Here is a 10,769-nt window from a genome sequence, read left to right on the forward strand (position 1 = left end):
TGCCGGCATATTAAAGAATCATCTAACCTCGATCGTTTGTGTACTTTAAACACATTGTTACATGGAAATAGTAACAATCAAAAACAATGACATAATAGAATAATATTTGTAAATTGAATGCCTTTCTTTTTAGTATTAAAATAAAGAAACTTAGACATTATTTAGAATAATACTAAGAATTTAAGAATTTAAGAATAAGCTTTGATATCAGGATAAAATGTCAAGGAGGTACATATGTATAAAATAAAACAAATTATTACATTTTTACTTTATTTCATAAAATTTCACCATAGGTGGCTAACATATGAGCCAGCTTAAAAACACAAGTGTATGTTTAAATATTATTATCGAATATTTTGTCTAAAAGAATGTAAAATCCAACTGCAAGGAATTGACTGGACGTCGTGTCGATTCTTTAAAACATTTAAAAAATTCGATGTGTTTGCGTAACTATTAATACAGTTTAATAATATATAAATTATTAATTACGTTAATTAAACCCAAACCCATTTAGGAGTGACACTTTCGAAATTCAAGGTATCTGGATGTCCTACATGCGAAATATTAGGAAACCTTTCAGACCATTTGAAGGGTATTCGTGATTGCGATGTAGCAGGCCCCGAAATAGTTTCGAACACTTCGAAACCGTCGGTATCGATGGTCAAAATTTTCGTGTCTATAATACCGTACGATAACGGTTCGTCTTCCAAATCTCCGCGGTAGGTCAATTCTTGCAATGGATCCAGTTTAGAATTTTGATTTTTGGCAGTGCAATCTTCCTGGCTGCATCCACGCATCATGTTCCGAAATTGTCCGAATGTGGTGATGTTCTCTTGTAAACGCGCTAAACGTGTCTTCCAAGCGTTTATATCCTTTTTTGCAGGTTGTACGATATCGTTGACGTTAGGAAAGTTCGATATACCGACATAAGATATGTAACCGGCTTTCTTGAATTCCTTCGTGTAATTCATAGCGACGGTAACGCTTGGTAATTGTTCTACTAATAATATAGTTGTAGAACGTGGCTCAAAGGTGATCCATTGTATTGCAGAAGCACCACCATTTTGATGATATATAGTATCAAACCAAGATTGGCCATTTGTTGCCAAACGATTTGCTGTCATTAATCTCACAGACAGCATCACCTACAACATTATCATTTAATTATTTTTTATTTAGATGATAAAATATGATACATCATTAATGCAACAATTAATTGTACATGATCTTTTGGATGTAAGAAACTCCATTCACTCTGATTTGTTGTTAATAAGGATGTTCCAGTAACAATCAATTCACGATTTTCACCGCGCATTATATAAAATTCATCCCGCGATGACAATGCTCCTGGATAAGACGACATTACTATTGATCGACTAGGAATCAATGCAGCAGTTTTCAACGAGGGCAACATATGATAACCGAAAGTATATTTCTTTACTAGTCGTAACATTTGAGTGTACCTATAAAATGAAAATACGAAGATATTTATAATCATACTAATTTATAACTTGGCAAAATATTTGTATAGTAATCTTATCGGCTAACAGGGTATTAGTTATACCTTTATACCCACGTGTATTGGAACTATCCTTGCTGCTTAGAAATGTAAACTTTATCAGTTAATGTGTACACAACATTTTGAAAACAAATTTAATAATATAAATAGTAAATTTTACTTACGATGCAGCGGTGTTATGACCAATTACGATTAAGGGTTCTAAATTGTCTCTTGGAAGTGATTTGAAATAGATCATGGAATTCATAGGAATGTCTGAAATATTGAACACTTGTTGAAAGCCAGGTATATCGGAAGCTAGAGCGAGCCAAAGGAAATCCTCTGATTCCAGTGACACGGATACACGGCTTCGACGTACAGCGAATTTCCAACCAGCTTCCAAACCATCTAATTGCGTGTAAAACAATCGTACCTGAAAAAAACATTAACTTTTGTTATTGAATAATTTTATTAATGCCCTTCTACATTTTATTTATCCTTACGACGCCACTAGCTGATTTATCGATCGAGATCTATAAAGCGACTGTACTACCATCGGTCGATGTATCAGCCATCATGTGTAATGAAGTTTTTGGAATTATTTTCAATCAATTTCAATTTTAAATACTTACAAGTTCAATAAAATCTTTTGGTTGGCATTTTAACATGGAATGTTTCAAATGGTGTTGGGCATTGTAAGGATGTATTGTCATTAACAAATTATAAATCGTCACGATAATTATTTGATTTTATATATATATACCATATGCCAAAAAGGATCCGTAGAATCCAATAGTTCAGCGCGTTCACGGATGACGGCAGTGTTGTCTCGAAGATATCGTGTTAACTTTCGGCACTCGGCAGCTTTTGTCTCGCATTCGGCTTTAACGGTATTGTACCAATGGTGATGAATTAATTGCCAAGTGAGGCTGCCTTCTAATAGACCGGCGGCGTATGCTTGTACAGTGTCTGGATATTTTGATGACGTTTCTATTTCAATATAAGACCATCTGTAACATCAATCATGTCATTAATTGATACGTAAGTATCGATAATTCCTTAAAGAGAAGTTCCATAATGATTCATTCAATTCTCGTAACTAACGTTTTCCTATTTTTTGAGTAATGTACATTACGCATAATAATCTTAATAAATAAGTTGCGGTTGTAATGATTTAAAAGTGTAACGATCTTATTTAAAAAAAATACCTGGTAAATAAATACCATACAACAGGTGTAATAACATTGACCTACCCGTGCTCGAAAATTCCAGTTTTATAATAAGCGCGAGCGGCGTGTAGTGGCACGGCAGTTAAATCATTGCCTTGGCCCCAAAAGTCAATACGGTATCCTCCTTTATGGTTCCACGTTACGGTAGCTGAATAAGTACCATCTTGTTCAACACTGTTAACACACAATAGTAAATAATTAGGAAATATGAAATATCAGCTATCATATTTTATAATTTTTTCTATAGATTTGTCGTGATACTATTGATCATCATCAATTTGAAAAGTATTTCTCAGTTGATCGAATAATTTTGTGAAATTCATGGACAGTATGGCCTAAATCGATGACCACTTGCTACCAATCACAATCAAGACAATTTATGTCGAAGAAATTCTACACTGTATCATTGAATAAGTTTGGATTTGACCCAGAAGGGTTTCGTATGAACGTGCTTATTCAAGTATAACTTGGTAGTTCCGCCATCGATTAAATAGTGTCGGTGTGGACCACACGTGAACGATAATGGTCAGTACAAACAACCATGACTGAAACATTCTTAAAAGAAACAAGTTGCGTTATCTCTTCGGTGAAGCTGTGCCTCTTGGCGGTCTGTATACACAGGATATTAGATAAACTGAATCGGCCACGTGGACCCGCTCGTACCTTCGAGCGGTGCCATGTGTTCATGAACTGGCTCGCGACATGTAGAACTCGAGCGCGAATCTGAGAAGCCAGACATCGCGTTACTCGATACATGAGTCGCGACCGGTCTCATCGAGCTTATACTGCAACAACATAGATGCTACTGACCGCTGCAGCTTGCCAGAGTCAAAACAAAATTGATCAACCTAACAAGACCACTTCGAGGATCCCTTCTCCACCCGAGAACAGCCGCTCTACCACATTTCTACCGTCCCATATACACTACCGCTCAAAAGTTTGAGCATACGATGATCTTTATGGAGTCGTTTTAAAGGTCGAACTCTCTACTTTCACGCCCCTTAGTTCAATTCTCTTGAAAATTCTCTTGCACCAGGAAGCGATCGAAAAAGTGAAGATGGTTTACTAGAAAGAATTTGTAAAATTTCAGATCGTTTCGTGTTGATTGAAAATTTTTTTACGAACTTAAAATCATCGTAAATTCGAAGATCAAAGTCTCCCCTTTATGAAAACCCCGAAAAAGTTGATACACGATTTTTCCTTCATCGTATTATTTCATTTTGAACAGAAAGCGTCCCGTCGGCATTAGGGTAAAGTTTGATGTCGACAGGGAAATTATTTAAACACTTCTGAAACGTGTAATAACAACGAATAAATGTTATTTAAACATCTGTAACAGTAATTAAAATTAATTTCATAATTTTCTTACGGTTCAAGTGACATTTTAAGTTAAGAATTATTAATTCAACTCAGCGATACGAAAGTAGAAGATTCGACCTTTAAAATGACCTCATGAAGATTATTGTACAACTGTTTTCCACGAAGTGACAGCGGTTCAAAGATTGATAGCGTTTCGTTCAAGTGTCTTTAAACTTTTGAGTGGTAGTGTACACATCTTTCGTATATCGAAGACACTGAACGATTCTCTCTGTTCAGATTACACGAAAAGTAGTTAATTGACACGTTACAATTTTTTATTTTAAATTGTACACCCGTTTTATACAAGATGCCGAGGATCAGCATTCACGAAACAACGGTTAAAGCGGTCTTCGATTCTCTTTGGTGGGACGAAGAGTTTCTTTCTTGGATCCGACTGTAATCGTTCAGTGAATTCACGGTTGCGTTCTCGCCTCGTCGCGCGAGTTGACAGTGTAAAAATGGGGGGTCGCGTCCAACGTGAATCGTGGCGGGGGAACTGGTGTTCAGCGGCCGATTAATTTTATTCGGATTATAGTGCATGCATTATACGCGTGTCAAACATGTCGAAAGTAATCGCTCATCGGCACATCGCTCATGATGACAAACGTGTCGATCAAAGACCCGTTCTTTACAAAAAAATTTCCGATATCCGCCACGATGTTGTTCGGAACAATTGGTTGTATCTGAAATGCGTGTCTATTCTCGGAAGAATAGGAGCAATCGTTTCGAGCAATCAATCACTCTTGCGGTACGGTGACTCACAGATGTGTTCGAGTAAGACCGGCACACTCGCGTCCAGATTACTTAATCTTGTTTTCCGTATTAGAATTGACAAAAATAGCTGACAAGCACATTCATAGATTGTAAACGTAGTATACGTTTTCGCGCTCCAAGAGCAAAGTTTATCGATCGATCGTCGTAAGAAACGCACGAAGAAATTGTTCGTATGTAATTCGTAGATAACGAATTTTTTATCCTGGCATCGTCGAATTCGTCCCTTCGGCTCACGTTTTTTTTTTTCATATCCGATTTAAATCCTTTCAAACGATCCAATTCGAGATCTAAGTCGGTGCAGCGATTCTTGTTTACGATCGGTACCTATAAGCGTGCGAAGAGATCTTTGAGTCACCGTAATTGTTGGTAGAGTAAATCGAAAGATAAAGTACATTTTATGTGGTATTGTTATATTGCACAGGAACGATATCAGCGGTGAGTAACACGACACACTTACTGTCCGAATTCGCCGAGAATGATAGCCCCAATTCCAAGCAGAGCTACGGTGATCAGGATGTAAGTGGAAATGCGTGTCTGCAACCAGGAAGCTCCTACTACCTTCAGCATGGCTCATCGGTAAGCTAATACACCTTGGTTATGAGAAAAGAAAAAGCTGAAAAGCACGAATTTCGCGTTCTCGACCCATCGATTACAGAAGCCTGGTCCTCGGCCTCTTTAGGCGCTTTAAAAGCGGCCGATACGCGCTTGTCCCGTGGTCACTGAAAACAGTTAAACAAACGTTTGTTAACACAAAACGGTTCCGTGCAAATCTCAGTCCACGTATTTCTCGACTACGAGGTCTAAATTAAACTACCGTCGATTACGTTAATTGTAGCGGAAGCAGTCTGTATCGATCTCAGATCTGTGAGTAAAATATTTCAATCTGATTAAACAATCACATTAGAGACGTAGCTAAAACTAGCTTATCATCTATGCAAATAATCTTACAGATCAACAACGACGTGTTCAATTTTCTCAAAGCTTCAACATGTTGCACGAGGTACACGTGCAGAAAAAAAATATCACTATATTAAATATACACCATTCCTTTCACCCTCGATATTTAGTTTCACTTTCTAAATTCATTCAAAGACATAACGTCTTAGTTACTTTTGAGCAATGTACATCCAACCTCAACACTTTTTTAGTACTCAAGTTCTTTCTGTGTACAATGCAACAATGCGTCAAAACACAAAGGTATTGTTAAAAGGAACAATCACAAACGATACAGCGTAGTAACAGACCACTTAAAACAACTAACTGCTTCAATGTTTTCTTCAGTTAGGTGATAATACCTTAAGGATTACAATGTGCTATTCATGTACGACCATTAATGAATCATTATTGTACGACATACGCAATTCCTTTCCATTTCAGGTATTCCGTTCGTTATTCTGAATTATTTAGAGATACAAGCTTTAAATCTTAAACTGCGATAAAATTTTCTCTCGTTTTGTTAGCAACAATGTACCGATTTGTTTTATTCGAAGGTTCCGATTCCAGTTGCGTTCAACCTTGTCCATTCTTGTGCTTACTTACTTACGGAATGATCGCAAGTAATGCGTATTGAACTATCGGAGGAATCAAGGACGAACTCAATGGAATTCGTATCAGTGAAAAATCGAGTTTGATCATGTAACATACTGTATCGTGTTCGTTTTCCAAGAAATATCCTAATGTGTCGTTTACATATGATTTACTTTTTAAAATGTTTATAATTAATATTAAAGACGATCGCCTATCGTACTGACGCAAAACAGAAACGAGAGGAAGGTCGAGGTCGAATTCTCCGCAAGCACGGTATTTGGCACTCGTGATTATACACGCGACCAAATCGACAAATCTATAAAAGACGGTGTTACTATTAATATTGAACACGCTCGATACATTTTTAAAAGACCATTGTAAAGATGCAAATATTCGGCGATTATCGCACGTCTATACATTATTCACTGTTGAACAACGATTCGTGTAACGATAAAAAAATAAAAAAAAAAAATAATTCACAACAATAATAAAGGGCAGTACTGTTCATGTCGAATTTGATTCTTCAATCTACGGAAGGTACATTTGGAAGACGATTGAAGAGTTACAAGTACCGAGATACTGTGCCCGTTAATTATCGAATTCTGATCAATTATTCATAGGACGATAAAAAGAAATACAAGAAATAATTCATAATAATGAACTAAAGGAATAAGTCTACCTTTCTTCGAGCTTATTTCCACTTGTGCTGTCAGCCCGAAGACAATCACTTTTTTACAGAGGTCTTTCGAGATGAAAGCAGAACGTGACGACGCTATTAGAAACTTGCGAATGACTGACGAAGGTTAAGGTCAGCACATTCGCAACTTCTATGTTGATATTTGCAATTAGATACATTTAGCCTCTTTAATTATCATTCATGCAGTGAACTCGTTTATCGATACTAAATTGCGCAACCACAAACCACTCATCCATAAGTACTAATCAGAAAAACTGTTATTAAGTACTTTAGGCTCTTCGCACTTTATTATATATAGCGAACCAACAATTAATATCAGTTTCCCACGATTAACAGCGAATGGGATATCGTAGATGATAAAATTGAACACGGTGCAATTATTATAATAACGAAGTATACAACACTACCATTATCATTGAATGAACACTACAATAATTGGCAACGGAATTCGAAAGATGGAAGTTAACAAAATTTAAAGAAATCGAACAGAGCGTAATTCTTGTAATAAATAATAAACCGAAGTTATGATGCAGAAGACGATCACTAAAATTATGCAAAGAGAATTAACAAATACTTTTCTTTCGAGAAATCACATTCTACGGAAAAGTGAGTTCCATGAATTCACAATGTTTAACATTTTAGAAAGCGTTGAGAATGGTTGAAAACCGTATCTGATTATAGAAATCTACGAATCTCGGTCGAATCGATTGTAACTGCACTGTGTTCACTAATTTAGCTTCTAAACGATATTATACCATATTTAAACGATATATCTCGACAATTTTAACTCGTTCTTAATGTATTTCCACTAATTGCAAGCGTACTTAGGATATCATCGGTGCTTTTGTCGTTCGGAAGAGATTTACGGGAACTAAGCTAATCGGGACTTGTTCGTTCCCATCATGACACGTCTAAACGTAAATCCTATACTGATTAGTTTCATCGCTTTCGGGAAACAGCTCGAAAGACTATATTTATTATTATCGCGAACAGTATAGCGCGCAAAGAATACATCCCTGAACTTTGCGAATTGATTCAACTTTTTCAGTGTTAAGATCTGAGAACTCAACGCGCGCCATGTACGGTAATTGTATTCGCACGCGAGATTCGTGTAAGAATTAATAATGGCTAAATGCGGGCATCTCTCATCGATTCGTTATTCTTGCGAAGGGGCCGTTTATCGAACAGTTATGCCAATGCGTTGAAAGAAGAAAGATACCAATCCGTTCTCGCGGAGATGCTAGAATAGACCGAGTGTAATGCGTCTGGCGACAATCTAAAAATAATTTTCCAACACACTTGTGGCATCGAGATTCGGCCATACCTTCGATGTGAATATACAAAAGTGCACGCACTTGCCATAATACAATTGCGCAAGGTGGTGAACGCATTGTGCTACGCGAAGTAGAAATTCGTGACAAACCCGCGCAAATTCGTTCGTTGATACAGAGGTATATGGAAACGGTTTTGAAGAGCTACCAGTATTTGTTGCATCGCAATCAACACCGTCGACGTTGAGTCACGTAGATACGTGATAACGCGTAATCATCGATTTGCAAGTACATTTCTATGAAACCGGAAACGAACGAGAATTTTTTCAAGCAATTGGGCGTGTCTTGGACGAGAAAAATTGCCCGGCACTGTCGATGCGTAATAGAACGCGCGATATTTAATTACGGGACGCGTGCATTATTATACATTGCAATCGTATTCGATTATTCCCGCGTATTAAAGATGATAATTTTCGAGATAAAAAAAAAAAATCTCCGTAAGTTCGTCATTCGTCGCGTGTGTAAACTGCGTTGCAGATTATGAACAGACATGATATATAAAGCCAGCGGTTTAATTAGCAATTATAAATGCTCGTGCGGTTATAAATTTCAATTTAATTACCCTAGTAATATCTCTGTTATGCGTGGTGACCATAAATCGGAACGGCGCGACTCATAAAGTCTTGTATTATCATTGTGTTGAAAATTACAACCATTGTTCTACCGAACGTGGAACAGTTTTCCCAGTTACGATCGTCGAAGAAACATAATTTTACGTGGAAACAGAGAATAGGGAAAACATTTGGTCTTAATACATATGGAACCGCTTATTCAACTAGTATTGTTTAGGAATTTAATTTCTTAATATCTATAGTACACTATGCACATGATCTATTTTTTATGGAAATTTAGACATATGTTTCCTGCTTCGTATTTTTTTCTCTAATTTTTTAATACAACATTTTGATATTGGACTTCGAGTTTTACGGAATAATTTAATTTTAAACAGATCGGTGGCAGCATATACTTTTTACGTAAATTTCGCTTGAAACTTTCCAACTTTTTCCTATTTTCCGTTTCTTGATCATTCTGTTCTTAATATCGCGCTTTAGTGTCATTCGATACTAATTTATCAAAAATAATTATACTCCGTTGCAATCGATTTCTCCTGAAAGTACAGATTACCGACTCCATTTTCTTTATAACATTTCCTATTCTCTGTTTTTACAGCTCCTTTTTTTTCGTAACATTACGTTAATATTCGCACAAATTCTACTTCTTTACAAAAAAAAAAACAAAAAAAATGCAAACATTTGAATTAAATAATGTTAAACGCTCGAGCTACGGAATGTGTTTTCCTCGGCCGAAGGAAAGAACACCGCTGTCTCGTGTTCCTAAATACTCCCGCCGGAAATGCACCACGTGGTCGTCAAATCGTTCGGTTCGAACCCAACGCGCAGGGCACCTTCGACCTCTCAATCGCCGATTGTCAGTCCGAGACGACGTTACTGATTTACTGTTAATCGAATGCCAGCGAAAAGTCACGAAACCCGTGATACTGCGCTTCTTCTAATCCGCGTTTCGAGGAGCTCGTTACGAACAAAACCGACGCGTTCGTTACACCTGTTCACGAAAAATGGTAAAAGCGTCGTAAGCGCAACAGAAACCAGTCATAATCACGTGGACGGGTCGACGTAACCGCACGCGCGATGGCCGAATCCAAAAGAAAAAAGAAAAGAAAAGAATTTACGGTATCGCGTGATATGTACGCAAAAAAAACGCATTCGGTTTTATGCGCGGACAGTTCGGTGAATCGCGATCGATCCGTAGATCGTTCGATACGAACTCCTCGGAATGCTTCTAATCCCGCGTGCGCGTGGGCCACATGCGTCTCAGTCGGTGGATTTTTTCATCGATCGATGAACACCGTGCTTACTCACCGTGGGCGATCAAGAGTTTGTATTGGAACGCGTCGTATACGGGTCGAGAATCGGTCATTCGTACGGAGATTACATTCCTTTGGTGTGCTTTTTTGCCGCGGCTTTACGACGTGGACCAGTTGCTCCGACACTGAAGTCCAAGCGCGAGCACTCACTGCTTCCCGACTGCCGCGATCCGTCGTCCAGACAATTTCGAGTGGTTGCACCGTTCCCTTTCCACCTTCCACTTCGCCAACCGGCGTCGACGTCCTTTATTGTGTCGTTGCCACTGCCGGGACGTCTAGCCGCGGCGCCCCGTACACACCGAGACAAAGATCTTTTATCAATCTGGTTTCGCTTCCCTCGGCGGTCTCCTTTGAATCCTCAGAGTCTCGCTGTCGACAAGACGATCGATAATTAGACTTCCATAGTTAATATACGATCATTGCTACGATTCGGAATACAGACGAGTCGAGCGTTAATCGTACAGTGGAA

The 10,769-nt window shown here is 37.9% G+C and overlaps 1 protein-coding gene across 1 annotated transcript; it reads right to left on the reverse strand.

Annotated features, from left to right (window-relative positions):
• Positions 1-253: 253 nt before the first annotated feature.
• On the reverse strand, positions 254-10,510 carry Lama (phospholipase B domain containing lamina ancestor). The gene is made up of 7 exons (XM_076327631.1): positions 10,296-10,510; positions 5,318-5,579; positions 2,752-2,901; positions 2,262-2,508; positions 1,684-1,931; positions 1,223-1,463; positions 254-1,145 (listed from the first exon to the last, which is right to left on the reverse strand). Exons 2-7 carry the CDS (start codon positions 5,425-5,427, stop codon positions 495-497), a joined length of 1,647 nt encoding a protein of 548 aa, XP_076183746.1. The 5' UTR covers positions 5,428-5,579; positions 10,296-10,510; the 3' UTR covers positions 254-494.
• Between the last annotated feature and the right edge of the window lie 259 nt (positions 10,511-10,769).

Source organism: Ptiloglossa arizonensis, chromosome 2 (genome assembly GCF_051014685.1).
Source record: "Ptiloglossa arizonensis isolate GNS036 chromosome 2, iyPtiAriz1_principal, whole genome shotgun sequence".
Classification (NCBI taxonomy): Eukaryota; Metazoa; Arthropoda; class Insecta; order Hymenoptera; family Colletidae; genus Ptiloglossa; species Ptiloglossa arizonensis.